This window comes from Gobio gobio (genome assembly GCF_949357685.1).
Source record: "Gobio gobio genome assembly, chromosome: 21".
Classification (NCBI taxonomy): domain Eukaryota; kingdom Metazoa; phylum Chordata; class Actinopteri; order Cypriniformes; family Gobionidae; genus Gobio; species Gobio gobio.
This window is the reverse complement of record NC_137117.1, coordinates 33,199,601-33,221,103: the sequence shown is the minus strand read 5'-3', so window position 1 is coordinate 33,221,103 and position 21,503 is coordinate 33,199,601. Positions and strand designations below refer to the sequence as shown.

Genomic DNA, 21,503 nt, shown 5'->3' with positions numbered 1-21,503 from the left:
ATTCCAAAGCATAATGCACTTTACTGCACTAGCCTACATTTCATACATAAAAGGTTTTTTTAACCTTTAATATTTAAGAACATTAAAAAATGTAGCACTTTCTTACTTGTACTCAAGTAAAAATTACTTTTACCTTGTAATAAGATTTACCTGAACGTGTGTGCCATGTCCCAATTCGCCTACTTGTACTATACTCTTTTTGTGAAGAAAAAGTACATACTTTTGAGTGTGTAGGAGAAGAGTATGCACGCTTTGGGGCATAATACTTCGTCAACTTTAACGGAGAGCTCTGTCTCTTAGTTGCATGCACCCTGACACCATTGAAACAGTCCTGTCAATCATCTTGTCACAGTTAAAATCCTCCACATTCAATTTAATTTAATTTCCGACTGTATCGGAGAGAAATGTAGTAGCACGTTGACCTGCCATTCGAGGGTCTTTCATGTGGAGACTCTCCTCAAATGTTTACAATTTAAATGTTGCATTTTAAAAATGAATGGCCAAACGTATCATGTTGAAGATGAAAAATGGAAAACATTAAATATCCTTTCGTCAAGTTAGATAGGCCTACTGATAATTATTCACTCAAACCCCTTTAACTAATGCTGCCTTCACATTCTATCGGAATTATTTACGATACAAGTTTCCTAAAAATGACACATGAATGCCCTCCCATTTCGAACTTGAATGCAATGAGCTCGTATTCTTGACTTCATAAGTAGGAATTTTTACATTTCCAATAGCATGTGAAGGCAGAATAACATGCTCTCTACTTAACGTTGGATGCACACATCTGCCATGTTTGTAGTTTTTTTTACTTTTTATCCATGATTGTAGTTCTAATCGAATCGCGTCTGCAACCTGCAACCTTGGCCATAGACTGAAATCTGAATCACGTTGTTGAAAAATTTTGTACTGTTGCTTTTGGCTCTCTATGGGCTTCTCCCCATGCTTCTCCCTTGACTTTATCGGACTTTATGCCTCCACGTCCCCCCGATTGCCTCATAGACAGTAAAAGATTGCCTGCAAGCTTCTCCTCCTGTCTATAAGGGTCTACACCGTAATTTCTCTACTATGCGACAGGGAGTCGCGTGGTTATGACGCAATCGTTAGCCTATTTTTACAAAAACGGCTTCTACTGGACGATACAAGGTAATGGAGCCTTTTATACATTTCGTGTTTCTTTAGAAATAAACAATGGACAAATGGAGTCTTTAAACGCCTCAGATGTAAAGTTATTCGCTGTCAAAGTGACGCCAAAATGAATGGGAGTCAATGGGATGCTAACAGCAGGTGATGGCTTGGTTAGCAATGGCTGTCCCTATGGTACGCTTTCCGGGTGGTGGATTACCCCCTTGCAAAAACCCAGTAGTATTTCCCATAGGTTTTTGGATTATCGCTAAAAACAAGCTCTGTGATCAACAGAAGTTTGTAGTATGGGCACGTTTTGTCCATCAAGATAAATAACACAGATGAACACAAGTTTTATACATTTCTAAATGCAGTCTAAATGCAGTCCCCAGAAGTAAAAAGCTAATGGTAAGCTATAAACGGCAGTCCCATGACAGAAGTGCTAAATGCTAACTTGCTTCCGCGTTTTGGCCAAGCGGCAACCTCCCGCAATTTCACTTGAAGCCAATACGGAAGTGACTTAAACTGCAATTCATCGACTGGCCGCTAGGGACAGGCTCCAGAAGGGAGCAGAATCTCATTGAGCCCCATGTTAAAATGCCCAACTTTACAGCAGATAAAAACATGTTTACAGTCTGGTACAAATTGTGGTTTTGGTCTATACGGCTAATTATGCCCTTCATGACAACTGTGAGGGGGGTGAATTTTTTTATAACTCGTTCGTTTACATTATATAAAGCATTAAAGTTCTGCATAATTAAGGGCGTGGCCACTTCGAGTAACAGGTGGATAGCATTTTATCTGCTGTCTGTTAGTCATCGCGTAACTTCAGCTCCGCCCACGTCCCGCCTTTTTGCCCATTTTCTTTTTCCTTTTTCTGTTATCCGGGAGTGACGTGCGATGACGCGCTGCCAAGATGGCAACGGAATCATCCATACTTTGCGCTTCAGAACGGCTCTTCAGAATCCTATGGGTGACGTCACGGACACTACGTCCATATTTTTTTTACAGTCTATGGTTTTGGCCTACACAGTGATGTCATACCTGCACCCCTCTATTAGCCGTTAGAGTGTGCGTCGATCTGCACTTCGAATTCTAACCGAAAATAGTAGACCACCCGGGTATCTATGGAATACTAATTTCAAAATAATACGATTTGGGATGTACTCTAATTTCTAATACTATTTAGGACGGATAGTATAGCCTGTGAATTGGGAAGCACTGGCGGTCTTTGCATTTGACCACTTGTCAACTTACATGATGTATTTTCTGCATTTGATTTGACCCAATAAGTGGGCATGAAGACTGCGAGTTTGTGTAGACCCGCGCCACAGAGTTGTAAAATGCAATTTTTACAGAGCTTTACACATTTTCAATTCTCAGCACTTTAAAATAAACTTGTTCACTAGTCCCTGTTATAACAGACAATACAATTGAATTGTGGTGCTTTAATTAAAGACGGCATAATAAGTTACGCAACATAAAAAAAAAAATCTAACAGTGAATTATGGGGAATGGTGTATATGGTTTAAATGTTTTAGACCCAGTCAGAAAAATAAAAAATCGAGTAGTATTTTTTTTTTCAGACCAGGATGTTTTCCCATGATCTGGCAACACTGCCGGTCATTTTAATAAAACTGTGATTCTTGAGAACTTACACAACTATAATAGCAGCCTCGTGGCACACACACCTACGCGTATTTTGTTTTGTCTCGTGTTTGAGTAACCGTAACGGGCAGCGGTGAAATTAACCCGCTTCTCGCATTTCACTTCAATTCCCATCATGCCAGTCGGTGGATCACGACGACAGCGGTGCTTGAACATACAAAGCAGCAGCAGGTAAACAAGTCTGATCGAGCTGCTGTAGTGATGCACAATAACGGCGATAACAACGCGTTTCGCTCATTGCAAAATGATGGGGATTTCATAACCAAGATGCCAAGGTGATTATTGAAGGTTAACGCTAAAACTAGTTTGTTCGACCCTGTTTAATGGATTGCTCTAATTCTTGGCAAACTGGAAAATACATAGTAAGCTGTGACGCTGTTATTTCGCTACAAATCTGCAATGATGCTCTCCAGTCGTACAGCTAGTGCGTGTACGCGCTCACAAATGGGACATTTTGGGGCACAGCTGAGAGCTTTGAAACTGCGCCTGTACACTTCGTAGTGTTAATGCGATGGGACCCATCCTGCAAGAACGAACTGCGTCTGCGACACTGAAGAAGGTGCCAGACAAGGAGAAGGTTAGAATGAAAAATGCAGAAAACACTGGGATTGTTGCCAGGTACGTTTGATTAGAGCAATTTATTCAAATCAAACAGAAATAACAAAAATATGTCACTAAGAATGTGCTTTATTTGCAGCAATAATAAGAGAGGAGGATACGTGAACCAAAATAAGAAACCTCTCAAAAAAACAGTGTCCTTGCATCCAGGCCAGGAGAAGGATCCTCTGCCCAAAGCCGAAATTGTAAGTTACATATGCAACATTAAGATGCGTCACACGTTTTTATGTCTGTTGGTAGCAATTTGAATATGTTTTCATGATCTTTCCAAGGTCCAAAATGGCATTAAACCAAAGAAGGCTAAGAGTCCGACTGGTGGCACTTGCAAGTTGCGTGGGTGAGTGTTGCTTATGGAATTGAATATATAAATAACAATGGATAGTATTAAAACAAAACAAATGGATATTATATTTTTCACTGCAGAATGCTCTGATTAACCGATCAGAATCAAGTTCTCCAGAGTGCTGTGTGATATTAGGACGGGGTATTGACACAGATTTCACAAATCGATTCAATTCTAATTTACAAACACTTGATTCGGTTTATTTTCATGCTCTTAATTTGGTTGTATTTCAGGTACAGTACGTCATTGTTTTCTTAAGGCATACTATACATGGGGCAACTTTTTGAGCAGTGTTGATGTCGACACAAAGGCCAGATAGATATTTGTTGCCCATTCTCAATGGGAAAATGCCCAAGCAACATTGCCCAAAAAAAGTTGCCCTGTGTATCATCACCTGAGTCCAAACTGTTAAATTAAATTGCTATTTTATTTTTTAGGTATAATAAGCAACACATATACAAACTGAGTTGTTTACAAACATGCACAAAAAGCAGTTCTGAACTCCTTAAATTATGTTTCTACTTAAGTAAAACCATTTAAACTGTGGCTGTCATAACTTGTTTTCCTGACAGATTTATTCAAACATGCATTAAATTACAAATCTCTAACAGGTTAAGTAAAAATACAACAAACATGCCAAAATGCGCCATTGTATAGTGATTTTTTTCTTCTTCTAGCTAACAAATGTTATTGTAATTGAATGGCTTTCCTGAGGTAAACTTAAAGTTACGTGACATTGTTTACAAGCTGTTTTTGATGTCATTTGGCAGTTGAAACGCTCATTGAGTGATTTGTACTGAACGTTTGTACTGATACCCATGGGCGTCGGAACGCGGAAGCAAAAAAAAATGTGGGTGGGTCCTCCCCCAGAAACATTTGACTGGAGTAGATGCCATTTCTTGTATTCTGGTGCCTTTTAAAGGGATAGTTTACCCAAAAATGAAAATTAGCCCTTAATTTACCAACCCCCAAGTCATCCTAGGTGTATATGATATTCTTCTTTCAGACTAATAAAATCGGAGTTATATTACAAAAGTCCAGGCTAATCCAAGCATTAGAACAATGATTCATAGTTGCTCTGTTTTTGAAGTCCATAAAAAGTGCATCTGTCCGTCAAACAACTGCTCCACGCGGCTCTGGGGTGTTAATAAAGGCCTTCTGAAGCGAATCGACGCGCTTGTGTAAGAAAAATATTCATATTTAAAACTTTATCACGCAAACTTTCGACTGACCGCCTTCCATGGAAAAGTGTTGAATGTTGAAAGTGAAACTCAAGATGCGTTCGTGACATCATGACGAGCGGACCTGGTCGCGTTAGTCTTTCGATCGGCAGGGGAACTTTCAACAATTTTTCCATAAATTGAACAGGGAAGGCGGTCGGTCGAAAGTTTACTTGATAAAGTTTTGAATATGGATATTTTTCTTACACAAACGCATCGATTCGCTTCAGAAGGCCTTAACACCCCAGAGCCGTGTGGAGCAGTTATTTGATGGGCAGATGCACTTTATGGACCAAAAACAGAGCAACTATGAATCCAATTCTAATGCTTGGATTAGCCTGGACTTTTGTAATATAACTCTGTTTTTTTTCGTCTGAAAGAAGAATGTCATATACACCTAGGATGACTTGAGGGTGAGTAAAATATGGGCTAATATTCATTTTTGGGTGAACTATCCCTTTAATGAAACGATTGCTTTTATAGCCTAAAACAGTTACCACATATCTGGCAAGGTTTCCCAAAAGCTAACACAGCAGCAAAAGTCTAGTAGGTTGTTTTGATCAAAAAATGTGTCCGGAAAACACAGAATGGTGTTTAATTTATATGGACTCTGAATGAGCCAAGTGGAATGGATTTGAGGGAGCAGCAGCATGCAAGTCAAGGCTGTAGCTAAAACGTGGTATGGAGTTTAATTTATTAGGGAATTTCTCGAGTGGAATGGATTTGACTGACAGTGCTCTGAAAAGTGAACCGAAAAAAAGTGAGTGGGTCTTGTCCCACCCACATACAATGGTTCCGACATCCATGGTTGTACAGTTTCTTTCAACATATTTTCTGATGTTCTTTTTTATTTCGTGTTATAACAAGTACTAAAGAGGAAGCAATAATAAGTTCATGTGCCGCTTGAGTACATAAACGGTTCTTGTTGTTTGAATTTTGTGATGAATTGACAGAAGTTAAATATCAAAAGTAACAAATCACAAAGCTTATTGTGATTATTGGGGGGGAGGCACGCTGCAAATAATGAAATTTGGTTCATGCATCAACAAAAAACAGCACAGACTAAAAGATTGTTCTTGGGATTTAAGAATCATTTAATTTAAATAACGATCGATATTGAAAATCAATATTGTCAACCCAGCCCTAATAAATATATGAATAAAATATCTCACTTGAACTATTGCTGTAGCACACAGGGTGAATCAGACCTGAGGCCTCCACGTCCCAAACTCTCGTGTCCCGAGCGTGGACAGGAGAGGCAGAAAATTCAACTGGAGCCTCAGTGCTGTAAAGAGATGGTACAGAGCCACGTGGCCTTGGAGAAGAGCCGTCGTGCCCTCTCGCTGCCCTTGGCTCCACAGACAGTGCTGCAGCAGCTCCCCCTTCAGAAACGAGTCTCTGATCTGGAGTCACTCCGCCTTTTGGAGCACAAGGAGGACGACACGGACAGCGCCAGTGACCTGTCTGACTCCGAGAGGCTCCCTGTGCTGCCTTCTCCCTGCACTCCTCCTCAGCTTAACCTCCGAGCAGAGGTGATCAACTCCATGGACCTGCATCCCGACATACCTGGACCGAGGTCGGTGGAGAACGATGACGTCAGCTACGACTACCCAAACTTCCTGCCACCTCCATTCAATACCTGGAGCCTGAGGCAGCTTGCCATCTTCCTCAACACAGAGGGTAAGAAGGCTCCCCGGCCAAAACCCGTAGGGCAGCTAGAGAAGTATCTGGAGCGCCTCCTCCAGCTGGAGTGGCACCAGATTCAAACCATTCAGGCCGAGAGTGGGCAGCATGTCGTCCCCATCATCCGAACAAAAGGTCAAGCCACCAGTGTCCTAGCAAACAGCAACCGGACCAGGCCTCACACTGCTCCTCCGACACGCCTCAACTCTCCAAAAAGCTTTCGGCAGGGTCAGCGGGGCTTCTTCTCTTCTATGGGCAGCCCATCATCCACCCAGCTTGCTCGCCAAGTCTGCCCCAACTGCCATATCCGTTACCCACTCTGCAATGGCGCTTGCTCTTCGTATGCCTACCAGCGCCATTCTCGCCTCAGCCCCCTTTTAGAGCGCAAAGCCCCTCCAGCCAACACCCAAAAGAGAAGCAGCAGTGAAAGCCGAGCCTCCGCCTCCGAAAACCGCACCACACCGAAAAACCAGCACCTGGTCAGTCCTCAAGCAGCAAAGGCTCAGCAGAACCACATGCAGGCCGTGGGTAACATGCGCAGGGCATCTAACGAATTTAACACGAATGTCAAATCCCATTCTACAGTCAGGAAAGCTAAGACTGGGAGGTCAAATGAAGCGGAGAGACAGAAAGTTCCACCTGGAGTGAAATGTGAAGGGGTTGATAGGCGGGTTCCTGCCCCTATAAAGCGGGACGGTGGTGGTCCAGGGAAAAAAATGGTCAAGGATTGTCCAAGAGCCGAAACAGGTGAAGTACGATCAAGATCTGCCACCAAAAGAATGGTTGCCGACAGCTGCGATGCAAAAGTGACATCAGCTACCAAGACTAATGGCAAAGCGAAAAATGCTCAGTACGCCAAGTAGTTAGTGCTCCTTTCACGCCTATTTCAGTTGCCTCAAAAACATTTACATTTTGCATACTGTAAAGAGCTCATTAAACAATTCTAATATCCCTGCAGTTAGCTGTAGTTATATACGTAAAAAAGGATAAAGGTGCGGTCAGATTAGAAAAATTTGGCGCTAGTGTCTATTGGCAATAGTGTAGTGATGAATGAAGCAAAGCTCGCACAGAAGTCACTTTTTAAATTAAGGAGCTTTCTGTAAGGGCGTTTTCACACCTGAAAGTCCGCACCAAGGTCCGATCCAAAGTTCATGTTTTGATACATTTTACATTCGTTTAGTTTTGGTTTGGTTTCACATTGCAATTATGCGAGCGCACTAAAGAACTTTACATGACACACTTGCGTCCACTCGTCATCATCTATGTGGGCTGCATATGGACATTGATTGGTTTGTAAACGGACGTGCGTCTGACGTCAGCGTCTTTGACAAGAGTGAATGAACGGACGCATATCGTTGTCACTATTGAACAGTGCGCATTGCTTGACTATTTTCTTTTCGTTACATTTAAAAGTGGACATTTCAAGCTTTATATACACATATTTATCATTTTTGTGAGACAAGTAGCCTTCTGAGCTTCGGTTTATTGTTCATGTGCAAAGCATGTGATCGCTCCCGCGATTATTGTTTGCTATAGACTATTTGCTTCTTATTTATTAAATCCAGGCAATTATCTGATTAAAAGTTGATTAAAATTGAGATACAATTTATACGAAACGAAATTCACATTAAAGAAAGGCTTTCTAAGCAAAATCATACAAAATTTCTTTCAAAATCATTTCTGACATATTGCACATCTTTTCACTTTTCATAATCAATGTAGCCTAGATTGAATTTAAAAATAACACTATAATATTTAAACATAAACAGGAGCTTCCTGTAAATGGTCTGAAAGTACGAACCATACAGAAAATGCTTTCACACTAGAAACGAACCGAACCTTTGTTCAGTTTGATCCGGACCGAGACTACCTCTTTTCGTCTGACCAAATTTCGTCTGTTTGGTCCGGACCGTGGTACGGGGGAGGTTTCACACCTGTTATTTTGATTCGGACCAAACTGAAAAGTCAGAAAATCCGGACCAAACAAGGTAGGTGTGAAAACGCCCTTAGTCAGCGATAACTTGAACCAGTTTGCCCTCAGAAGGAAAGACCCAATTGCATTTCTATTGAAATGACTGAATTTTGCCAAAATACAAAAATGTGACCGCACCTTAAATATTTATCCTTCTCTTTAGAAATCATGCCTTTTCATCATTTAAGTAGATTTCAAAGTGCATTTCTTCAATAAGATATATTTATTTTATCTGCGCCACATAAAAGCAGGTTATCTTTACTGTACGCACAAATCCTCTATACAATGAAATAAACGTGCTTAAATCCAGTGAGTGCATGTACATATCTCTTATTTGAGGGAGGTATAGCTGAGAATGTCAGTGTGTGGCGTTTTGTCTAGTAAGCACTACTCATCAAAGAATGTATATTTTTGAGATGAATAATGAATGTTTTGTAACGACTGTATTTTTGTAAAGTGCTATTTACATGGACTTTTTTTCTTGCTATTTATTCATTAATTTATCTGTTTGTTACAATGGTTTGACATTTATTTAGTTAAATAAGAATGTTTTGTGTAATGCATTGTTTATCTTTTAATGTTTCGGAAGACAGCTTTTCGGTGAGTTGGATGTAGTTAAATTGTGACGTTAGGATTGCCGATGGTGGTTTTGTGGTGCAGTTTGTGTTGACGGGGACACGACTATTAAGATAATATGGTCAAGGTTATTTATGTTTGTTTACTTCTTGCAAACTTTTCAGGTGATTTACATTGAACTTCATGTCTCTAAATATAGCATGTTTAGTTTATTTTTTTAAGGAACAATGATGGTAGTGGTTTTGTAGTTTTATATGTGTAATGCATATGACTTGAAAGTTGGTACAGGTTGACGCCATACAGGATGTGGTACCACATTTCCATACTTGATGTACTGTTCGTAGCACTTTTGTTTCATTTTGGATGTTATGTACTCTTATCAGGCAAAAAAATAACCACACACACAAAAATCTACTTTTGTCCTATCATTGTCAGATTGTGCTTTTATTTTGCTAGGACTTTTTGGTAGAGTTGAATGCAGCTATTTTTATGAGATACAAAATAAACAGTTTTCATTACATCATCAGAGCCTGTGTCTACAGTATTTATTTGAATTCAGAAATGTATGCTGACATTGTAAATGTATTAAACTCATGACAGACCATGTCATGTTCAGCATGTGAATGAAAATGTTCAGTGACCTTTCCATATCTTCTGGGTATTTAAATGCTCATATTAACATTCATCTGAATCCATGGGTGAATATTGTAAGCACTGTAAGTATTTGTGGGACGTCATGCATAGTTTGTTACACTGATTGTTGTCATGCTCTCTTCTGTCCTGGGAAAGGCTTTAGAAGCTGTTGAAGCTGTTTCTGGCGATCATTCACACAGCCTGTGTAGATACAAAATTAGCAAAAAGCATTTGTTTTTATTGCAGGAGACATTAGTAAATGCTGTATGTGATGTGATGCTTTCCATAAATAGGTGTCATTATTAAGAAATAACGGTGCAAAACCCATGTTCATGAGAGAGAAAACCTGGATGTTTAACAGCATATATCATGAAAAATAGTAGTAATATGTTATTTGCAACCCTGTTACCATTCAACATTTTATTATTTATTTCTTCATACATTTTAATCGCGGAATGGTTCAAATGGTACCAAATTTTGGTTAAAAAAAGGAAAATAAAGCAGCTCCTGTTTTTAACGTTAAAGGGATGGTTCACCCTCAGCTTATTACAAACCTGAACACAAAAATAACATATTTTGAAGAATTTTGGTAACCAAACAGTTTTGGTGATCATCTATTTCCATTGTATATACAAAAAATGTTCCACAGAAGAATTCAGTTTTGGAACAAATTGAAGGTGAGACAGTGATGACAGAATGTTCTATAGTGCTTTGACCATTTACCTTTTTGAAGTCTTTAAAGCAGTATTTACTACCCTATTTTTTGGAACGTATAATGCATGCACTGTTAATATATTTCTTGTTGAGCTGGATGTAATTCGAAAATGCTTAAGAGCAGTGTTGGGCAAAGTTACTTAGTAATGCTTTACAATATTGCGTTACTTTTGCGCTACTTTTTCTCACCTGGGCTGGGCTTGTTTTTTTATAACAAAAAAGTTAAATTTTTTAAGCAATTGTAATGGCCGCTCCACACCAAAATTTAAATAATATGGCTGAAGGAAATGCAAATTCTTTAACACGTACTTCACCAATAAAAAAAAAAATCTTAAGTCATTTTTGCATTTTTTGGTTTAACTAAATCATCGAATTTCTGCAGCAAATACATTGGTCAATAAAGTGAAATAAAATGCACACAAATATTTGTTTTATTTAACTTTTAATTATTGGAGGTTTGCATAGTTTTCTGATTTTGTTTTATTAATTTTGAGGAATACTAAATCTTATTTGTGCAAGTGAGATTAGTAAGTACATGCTCCCATTTAGTCTAGAACTGCAATAACCATCATGTTTACACACAACGCCTCTACACTTTCTCACGATTCTCTCACACGGGGACAGGAGAGCTGTCAGTCAATAAATGGGAAAACACAGTACTTATTTGAAAAAGTAACCCAGATATTTTGTTGTAAAAGTAACGTGTTACTTGAAAAAAGTAATCTGATTACGTAACTCAAGTTACTTGTAATGCATTACCCCCAACACTGCCTAGGAGTGTATGTCTAAGAAGCTCAACTATGGACAGAAACAGGCTCATTGAGTGCAATATAGGCCTAAATCTCCAATTAGGTAATAAAGGACACTAACCAAGGTGTGTATTTGTCACGAGGCAAGAACAACCCATAGCCTCTAGACCGACATCCATGTAGACAGGCCCATCGTTCCACATTAGGTCAAATCCGCCAACCCTCTTCTCCTTGCCTGTCAGACTAAGCACAATAGAATGTTTTGGACAACAATGTCAACATAAACAATCCTCCACTCTCTTGCATGTAATTTTATATAATTTTGTTAAATCGTACCGGCCCTCCATGTCTACAATGTGCAAGGTGTCCTCCAGCAGTCTGTATTTTAGGTCATAGTCCTCCTGACTGCTGGCTGTGAGGGAGGGTGAAGCATTCACTTCAATTAGCCACCTGCATGATGGCAAAATGTGCTGTCATTTTTTATTTTCATTTAGCAATGAAAGGTATTCCTACATTCAGACAGTTCTGATAAACAACATGAAATGCTCTCCCAACAAAGAAATCAATCAAAAATAAAGCATTCTCACGGCTTTAAATCCTGGTCCAGTAGTATGTCATATCCGTACAACTCAAAACAGTGTTTGTCATTGATGATGGTCTTCTGAACACTAAGCAAGCTGCGAATAAATACGTTGTCAATTTCTTTAAACAGAGTCTGCACTGTCTCGAAACCATGCTTCGCAGTCAGATAACAGCGTAGCTGTTGCATCTGCCACTTACAACCCTAAGAGAAAGAAACAGTCGGCGATTACTGCTTTTTAATAAAGTATATTTTAATGAGCATAATAGTATACTCCTAACATACCTTCTCAGGATCATAATCAGGAGCAGTTTTTTGCACTGCAACATTGGTGAGATGAACGTCTGTGTACATCAATGTTAAAGGGGACAAACGAGTGAATTCCAGGTCTTTTCCTGTACGATGGGGCGTAATATATATAAAGCGTAGTTCAGAAATATATGAAAAGGATACACTGGTCGTCTATGGTGTTGAGAGAGAACCTGGTGTTGGAAAAGCGAGCAAAACCATCACGATAAAGCCAGGCCTTCAATGGAATATACTGCCAAAAACAAAATAATGTTAATTCTATTGCCTGTCTAGTTTTAAAAATGCAACATTCCCACAGTGATGTGAAGTAAAAAAAAACAAAAAAACCATCTGTGTATAGTGCTGCATTCCTGCTATGTTGTAATTACGTAATTACTAGATGTCAACCGGGACATTCTACTTGGAGCGGAATTATAGTTTATATGGCAACAGCCAAAATGGAACAGCCAAAGTGAATCTGTGTAATTTGAGTAATCAACAATCAAAACCCACAAAACAAGAAGTAACAAGCATGCAAATGCATTAAATATATTATATTAATGCATTTGCAAATGTATAGTTTATTAAATGACACATTAGGTATGCTGAAAAGAAATGTGAGTTCACAAGTTGTAAGGACGTAAATGCTTTTTATAAGTCGGAATTTCATAATTGCACTAATTCCAACAATGCGTGAATGCACCTTAAAGGGATAGTTCACCCAAGTTAAATGTTGTCATCATTTACTCACCCTTCCAAACCTGTATGTGTTTTTTTCTTCCGCTGAACCCAAAGCAAGATATTTTGAAGAATATGGGTAACCAAGCAGTTGATGTGCCCCACTGACTTCCATAGTATAGAAAAAAATACTATGAAAGTCAATCTGTCATCAACTGTTTGGCTACAGACATTCTTCAAAATATCTTCTTTTGTGTTCAGGAGAAGAAAGACATTTTCATTTTTGGATGAACTATCCCTTTAATTTCTGCAAAATTGCTAAAAAAAAATTCAAACATGTTTACCACTGCAGCAGAAGAAAGTACTTTATCAACAAAAAATTACATTTATGAAAAAAATACTATGAAAGTCAATCTGTCATCAACTGTTTGGCTACAGACATTCTTCAAAATATCTTCTTTTGTGTTCAGGAGAAGAAAGACATTTTCATTTTTGGATGAACTATCCCTTTAATTTCTGCAAAATTGCTAAAAAAAAATTCAAACATGTTTACCACTGCAGCAGAAGAAAGTACTTTATCAACAAAAAATTACATTTATGAAAAAAACAATTTCAATAAGCTCACTTACTGATGTTACAAGAACATAGACTCTCAAGTCAAATTTTCTCCCTGTGGTAGAGGTAAAATACGTTCAGCAATAATAATAAAGGGTGAACTAAATCAAATAAAGACAATAAAGCATTGAAGCTAAAGGCCAGTTTCACACTGCACGACAGATGCCAACAAACGTGGACAATTCCACAACTCAACAGGAGCCAGTTACACAGTCAGTCGATGAAAACAAGCTCCGACAGACGCCAAAAGGGGTAACACACTGATCCGACAAAACCGGACGAAGTGTGGTCTGTCAGCATCTGTCGGTTCAGTGTGAATTGGCCTTAAAACAGTATTAGATGTACCAGCTATGAGGTAGGGATTTTCAATGTAGCGCTGAGCAACATAGCTCTCAACTTGAGCCTCATCTTTCTGCTCTTCAGAGCGGGTCCCATCCTAAAAACAACAGCAGCACCGTTACACAGCATAGAGGGTGAGCAACGGATGACAGAATTTAAATGTTTGGGAAAATGTAAAGGTTGTCAAATGTGTATTACCTTCCTCCAATCTATGATATCTTTGAGTTTTCGAAACAGAAAAATTCCTTTCCCCTGTGATCGTGCCACCTGTTGGGAAGTTATTGTAACAATGGATGACCTGTTGATGATCAGTTTGGCAGTATCGTACTGCTATAAACACTCACCGGCTTCATGATCCAGGTGCTCCCTGGGCTTCTCTTAAACTCTTCCACAAATATGTGATACTCACTGGGCAGCTCAAACGTACGTGGGAAAAAGTCACATTTGGCTGCCTCTAAACGGCCAGACTCCCGCTCTAAATTTTTTCTATACCTCTTCAGGTTTTTCACCATCAGGTTCTTACGGGTCAGCTGAAAAATACAAAACAATCATGATTATTTTCTGTTTACCTACATTCAATCGTAATTGACACAATATTCTGCATTTCAATCCATGTATTATTCAACGTATTTTGTATAATACTGACCTCGTAGTGGTTGCGGAAGTGACATATACGCACATGTTCCTCCATGTACGAGTGATCAAAGTTCTCTCTCAGCCATCCAACATCACACCAGTTAAAGTCCCAATCACCATCACTGTATGGAGAGAGACATGAATGCATGATGCAAAGATGAAACTGCACATAGAGTTAAAAAACACACAGTAAAAGCACAGCACTTACTCTTTCACCTCTACCCAGCCTGGTCTCTGGATTAGGACGTCCTGTATGGTGTTGGTCAGGCCACATCTGTACCGTATACAACTCCTTCCCTCCCTGAAAATGTACAACTGTGGATTGTTAAACTACCTTTAATTCATAAATATATACATACCTACACACAGACAACAGTTTGAACTTAAGACAAAAAAAAAAATGCTTTTTAAAAATGCAGTTTGAACAAGCATCTCCTTTTTTATGTTTTTGAAAGAACCCTTTTATGCTCACCAAGACAGCATTTGTTTGATCAAAAAATACAGTAATATTGTCAAATATTATTACATTTTAAAATAACTTTTATATTTGAATGGGTTTTAAATTTTAATTTATTAATGCTAAACTGGATTTTCAGGATCATTACTCCAGTGTTCAGTGTCCTTCAGAAATGCTGATTTGATGCTCAAGAAACACTTATGATTATTGTCAATGTTGAAATAGTTTGTGCTGCTTCATATTTTTTGCTGATACATTGATTAATAAAAGGTTCAAAAGAACGGCATTTATTTGCAATATAAAATCTTTTGTAACATTATCCATGTCTTCACTGTCACTTTTGATCAATTTAATGTGTCCATGCTGAATAAAAGTATCCTTTTCTTTAAAAAATATAATAAAATCTTACTGACCCAAACTGTAGAGTGGTAGTGTAAAGTAGGCTTATCTAGACACACATATTAATAAATGTCATTGTATTAGAAAACAAAAGTTAACAGACTTACCCTTCCTTTTTCCTTTGGGAACTGTAAGCGCCTTTATGTGCAGCTGTCTGCTGTTTGAGGCAAGTTTGTTACAGCAAACCTTATTAAAATGTGCAGAAATGACTCTTGTATGGCACGCAATTTCACGTAATTCGGTTATATATATATATATGTTTGTTTCAAAAGTCACCGGCTTACCTTATTCTTGGACATGTCAGAAACTAACCATCCGATAACAGCGGAACATTAGCAGCGTGAGACTTTAACTGTAGTCTGTGTTGTCATAGCAACCACCGCGGACCAATCGACTCGCCGCTTTTCGCAGTGACGTCCTAAGAGCAAACAACCTCCCCAAAACACTCCGCTCTGATCGCTCCGAGCCCTACAAAATGTGACCCACACACACCTTCGCCCTCAAATGGATTATATTTTATTATGAAAACCCAAAGCTGCTGTCCCTTGCATATGTTGTCAATTTCTTTATCTTGTACGCGATATTCTTCATTCACAAGAATAACTGGATTGTCTCATACGGTTTCCTCTTTTTCTTGCTGAATTTAACTCTTTTATTTCATCCTTTAGACTTATAAATAACAAAAAAGTGCAATTCTTTATGCATTATGACGACTTATTCAAATATATTATTTAACCTTATTATTGTGCTTTTCTTTTCTTTTTCTGTGTAATCAGCCTACACATTTTGATAGTTTGTCAAATCCAGGATATGTTTTGTTGCTATGATTTTTCATTGTAAGCAGTGGTGAATTTCAGTACTTAAGTAAAAATACAAATAACAAGAGACATATTTACTTTAGTAAAAGCAGAAGTAGCCTACCACAATGACAAGTAAAAAGTACCTGATTTTAAATGTACTTTAAGTAAAAGTAAAAGTAGGCTACTTTAATAAAACAATGTATTCTCTTAATGTCTATATTATAATAATGATTAAAACAGTATGGGCTGTGGCATTAATATATATATATATATATATATATATATATATATATATATATATATATATATATATATATATATATATATATATATATATATATATATATATATATAGGCCTATATATATTTTTTGTTGTTGTTGTTGTTGTTGTTGTTGTTAGTTTTGGGTTAATGCAATTGTGCTTACCATCTGTGGCCCAGTTTACATTCTGACTTACGATTCTGGTCATCTATCAGGGTGATCTGCAGAGTTAAATATCATTATGAAGCACTATTCTCACCAGTGTTCAATCAGCTTTGACATATTTAAATCTGCATATGTATGATATTTTTACCAGGGCATTTTTCCCTAATCGGCTGTTTCAGCTTTCCTTCTATATTCTTAAATTTGATCGAATTAAATGTAACAAAGTAAAAGTCAAAAGTATGCACTATTGATTCTATAAGTAAAGTACAGAAACGTGAAAAATGTAGGACTAATAAGTAAAGTAACAAAGTTGTAGCTACTTACATTCCACCTCTGATTATAAGAGATATAAACCATGCTTAATTTCTCTGATCTTGTATCTAGGCTAAGTATAAGTTCTGCCAAAAAAAACCCTGCTCTACCCCTAATATATATATATATATATATATATATATATATATATATATATATATATATATATATATATATATATATATATAAACACACAAATATCACGGATCTTGAATTTGCTTTTGGGAATAAGCAATTTAGGCTAACTGATATTAGCCCCCCCGATTATATTTTTGTATGTCAACAAATTTTAAAAGTAAAAAGCCTATAGGCTATAAAAATAACCAACAAACACACTAAACAAACAAATGCATAAATTAATAAATGAATGAATCCTCTGCTCTCAGATACCAAATATAATATAATTATTTCCTATTTCATGTTAATGGGTTGATCATAATTCATAGACGCAAAAGCAAATTAATGAAGTTGGGAATAAATGTTGCTGGAAATATTTGCTTGTCTTTTTAGAGCTCATTGAATGTACACTAGGTGGCAGCATAATTTAAATAAAATGATCAACAAGGAAACGCAATCTTCACGTGCACAGACACTTGCTTACCAGCGTGATTTTAATATCGGACACACATAAACATGTCGAGCAAAATAAAGGCAGCAGCTAGATGATTTAGCCCATATCAGTGATTCTCAATTGATTTATTTTACTCCAAAGCCTTCATCAGCCTATATATTTCCAAAACAGACGTGTAAAACGGTTGCATCGCTTCTGGTTCAAGTCATTTTTATGGGCTTTGTTAAATATAAAGCCGTTTTACTCGCTATGGCTTAAAAGCAGCAACCAAAGATGGGGATAACCGATGACCATTGCACATGCAGATTGAAATCTAAAAGTTTTATTTAATTATTATTTTTTCTTCTTCTCACTAACATTCAGATATTAAAATATAATAAAATGACAACAATATAAAGAACTAGCAAGGCTAGCTGAGGCCTAACACTTTCCCAGACTAGCGGATGCGATAAGACATGTTTTCCTGTTTGCTCATGTAGGCCAATGTTTGACATAAATCCTATTCTTTAACACGTTTTAATATTAGCATATATTAAACTGTTTAATTTAGGCCCCCTAGAGGGCCCTGACCCATGCACAACATTCTAGACCCATTATTAGAGTTTGGGTTTGGAGTTTTTGGTCAAACGACGCTTGACTTTGTGTGGGCACTGACTCTATGTGAGTGAGTTGACCAAGACAGGGCATGTTGACCACACTAGGCTGATAATGCACTGCAGCTGTGTGATTCAACCTCTCAGTTCATAAAGTCTGACATCAAAACGCTCTTTCTTCAAATGGACAATTATCTATAAAAATCAATCTGTCATCTCTTCAAAGCAAGTAAATCACAGGGGATGAAATGTACTTCATCCATGGATCAGCAGAATCCTTTACACATAGAGAAAGGATTACCTGCATGAATCCAACCATGCCGACTGCCTGGGCTAGTATGTTTTTATCCTTCATCTCTCCTTGGGTGATATGAGAAGCAAACACAAAGTGTGGTGAAAAACCTCCTTGTTCTGTGGCGCTGGTCCAGAGTCCTCAATCCAAAGCTTCCCTAAGCATTGTTGGATTCAAAGTGGAATGTTGGCGTGGAGGGTAATTGCCTCTGAGTGGGACAGTAGCGTTATGGCCAGGATATGGCGTGCAGTCTTTATCCTGACAGCTCAGCCCTAAATAGGGCAAGATCCCAGCAGGGACGAACTTCTCATGATGTCCTGTCCAGGTTTGAGGTTGTGGTTCTGGTGCTCTGGTCAGGGAAATTGTGAGGAAAAACAACCTGCATGTCCTAGGGCTCAGAAAGGAACAATTTTCAGCTTAGGAATATGGAATCAACCTCCAAATGCTCCTATGAAAAGCTGTGACTGATTTTTCCATTACTACTAAAGTGTTATCAAATGCTAGGACATGGCTCCAGACTCTGGTATGTGTGGCCAAAACCCTCTAACCAAACTTAATGCAGTTTGACTCACTGCCTTGGAGGTTGGAATGAACATCTTCAGGTTTGGAGCCAGCCTCTCTCCTTGAGACAGTCGTCCAAACACTTGCCAACTAAAAATCAAATAACTGATAAGCAGAACCTTTCAACGGGTCTTGTGAGTGTGAAAGTTGAACTTGAATTTTTATATCACAGTATATAAACTATTCATTGTTTGATTTTCAGAATAATGCACACAGTTGTCCTTTAAAGGATAAATTTGGCAAACAGTGAATGGACGCATTTGACACATAAAGACATCACAATATTTTTAGAGTTAACAGTGTTTCCCAAAATCGGGACCAATCTGACCAAAACAAATCAAAACAGATATTCTTGTTGAGGTCTTAATACAGGGTTATTGGGTAAATTTCATTATTGAACAATTGGCTAACTTTCGATTCATGGGTTTGAATTTGAATTGGCCACATCTCAGTACTCTATTATACCATTCAAAAGTTTGGGGTCAGCAAGATTTTTATTTTTAAGAAATTAATACTTTTACTCATAGAATTGATCAAAAGTGACAGAAAATACATTTATAATGTTACAAAAGATTTCTTTCTTTTGAACTTTCTAATCATTGAAAAAAATGCATCACGGTTTCTACAAAATTATTAAGCAAAACTACTGTTTTCAACCTTGATAAGTTTCTTGAGCACCAAATCAGCATATTAGAGTGATTTCTAAAGGATCTCTTCGGGAAAGTTACTTTTAAAAGTTACAAAACTGCGTTACTCCTTAAAAAAGTAACTAACTTTGTGAGTTACTGGAAAGTAATGTGTTACGTTACTTTTTCTCACTTGGGATATGCTTGCTGGTTAGTTTTTTAATCTTTCAGTTAGGCCTGTATCTCGGTCTTTCGATGCATGCCACAACAACTTAGCCAGGCTCCCTGGCCAGACCCATCCAGTCTCTGCCAATGTCTTGTCTGAGCGAGTCCGCCATCGGGTTGCGGGGCGGCCGAGCGGCCATTCGGTCACGGCCCGTGTCCATCGTCGCCCATCCGACATCCTGGCCACGTGTCCGGCCCAGCACTTCTTGGCCTGTTCGGCCTGGTTGACGGCGTCCTTGACCTTGCTCATCTTCCTTAGTAGCTCATTGCTGATGTGATCCGTCCTCTAGACGCCGACCAAGAGGACTACAAAAAAAGTTCTGTTTTGGCAAATGTAAAGGCATTTTAACACCAAAAGTGCATAATATGCAAACAGAAATGCAAATTCACGCCTGTACAGCTCAAAGAAACCTTTCAGCTGTGCTGCCATTCTGGTTCGCAGAAAAAAAAGGAGAAGAAAGTTCAACACTTAATAATAATAAACAATAATAATAATAAAAAAGAAACACAAATGTGATGTTTATCTAAAGTAATTTTTGCTTATTATGAATTGGATCATCGAAGGTCCGCAGCAAAGACGTTGGCTAATAAAGTGAGATTAAATACATAAAGGATATTTGTGTTATGTAACATTTAATTATTGCAGGTTTGCGTAATATTTTGAGTTTGAATATTCTGAGGAAAACCCAATAAAAAAATAATAAAGTGATGTATTACTTTACTAGTTACTTGAAAAAGTAATTTGATTACATCACAACACTATGTGACACTACAGGAGTATTGATGATGAAAATTCAGCTTTGCCATTACAGGAATAAATCACATCTTAACATATATTTAAAAAGAAACATTGTAATAATATTTCACAATACTACTGTATTTTTGATCAAATTACAGCCTTGGTGAGAATAAGAACCATAAAAACATTTTCAAAAACCGTACATAGACCGAAACCCGAAATATAAATTTCTCCATCTAAAACTCTTTGTTCAAGCCAATGTTCAAAGTTTGTCTTGACATATTCTTTCAAATCATTTTGATTTAATTTTAATACTAATTCATACACATTTGAAGTGCAGTTTACCATCCTGTTTGCTACCTCAATTCATATTGAGGAATTCTGAATGGCGCAAAACCCTGCTTAAAACATAATGGTTGTGGACAATTCATCAGCGCACGGTATTCCAAAGAAAAGTTGTTTTCAGAATCTTTGATAAAAAATGTATCTTAAATCACTTGGCTCCATTGTGGTATGTAACAATCCATTCCTGATGGATAGAATCAGGCATTTCCCCCTTTGAACGCCCTGTTTCACGCAGAAATACATCACATACTGAAGATAAATGTTCAGAGAATGATCTAAAATGTAAATCTCTGAACTGGAGCCGTGGGAGCAATAATTCATTACTGTCACATCTCACTAGAATTTCTCAGTCAACAGCACTCACAGTAAACACTTTCTGTTTACGCCATTAACACTGCAGTGAATATAGATCATGGATCTGTAATCTCTCCTTCTAATGCCCCTCAACATCATATATTGTATTTAGTTGTCTATTAAGCAAAGATTATATATCATACAAAAGCTTGCACCATGCATCTGAGGCCCAGAGACTTGTTATGAAATTGCTCCAGTCAGCTGCTTCTGGAATGAATTTGATAGCTCCTGCCGCAGAGGCTGTCGATCATCAAGACAACATGCTTAATTGTCTGTGAAAGATTGCCACAAGAGGATCAAAAATTCCCTTTATGCCTAAAAGCAATTACCTTGCCCTTGTTTTTAAAACGCTCCACTTG

At 37.8% G+C, this 21,503-nt stretch overlaps 2 protein-coding genes across 2 annotated transcripts; one reads left to right on the top strand and one right to left on the bottom strand.

The window, feature by feature from the left end:
- Positions 1-2,772: 2,772 nt before the first annotated feature.
- On the top strand, positions 2,773-10,812 carry fam217ba (family with sequence similarity 217 member Ba). The gene is made up of 4 exons (XM_079802230.1): positions 2,773-3,417; positions 3,497-3,602; positions 3,690-3,754; positions 6,170-10,812. Exons 1-4 carry the CDS (start codon positions 3,311-3,313, stop codon positions 7,524-7,526), a joined length of 1,635 nt encoding a protein of 544 aa, XP_079658356.1. The 5' UTR covers positions 2,773-3,310; the 3' UTR covers positions 7,527-10,812.
- Positions 9,631-19,956, bottom strand: ttll9 (tubulin tyrosine ligase-like family, member 9; the record flags this gene model as incomplete). Its single annotated transcript, XM_079802053.1, has 13 exons — positions 9,631-10,045; positions 11,429-11,550; positions 11,644-11,757; positions 11,895-12,091; positions 12,173-12,231; positions 12,341-12,428; positions 13,483-13,523; positions 13,814-13,904; positions 14,006-14,074; positions 14,152-14,337; positions 14,454-14,565; positions 14,652-14,744; positions 19,883-19,956. 13 exons carry the CDS (start codon positions 19,954-19,956, stop codon positions 9,975-9,977), a joined length of 1,317 nt encoding a protein of 438 aa, XP_079658179.1. The 3' UTR covers positions 9,631-9,974.
- Positions 19,957-21,503: the final 1,547 nt, after the last annotated feature.

Bases quoted from the DNA above. Each gene is read 5' to 3' on its own strand.
- fam217ba (XM_079802230.1), top strand. From the start codon at position 3,311: ATGGGACCCATCCTGCAAGAACGAACTGCGTCTGCGACACTGAAGAAG. The intron at 3,418-3,496 runs GTACGTTTGATT...CTTTATTTGCAG, and splicing joins AACACTGGGATTGTTGCCAG to CAATAATAAGAGAGGAGGAT. The intron at 3,755-6,169 runs GTGAGTGTTGCT...CTATTGCTGTAG, and splicing joins GGCACTTGCAAGTTGCGTGG to CACACAGGGTGAATCAGACC.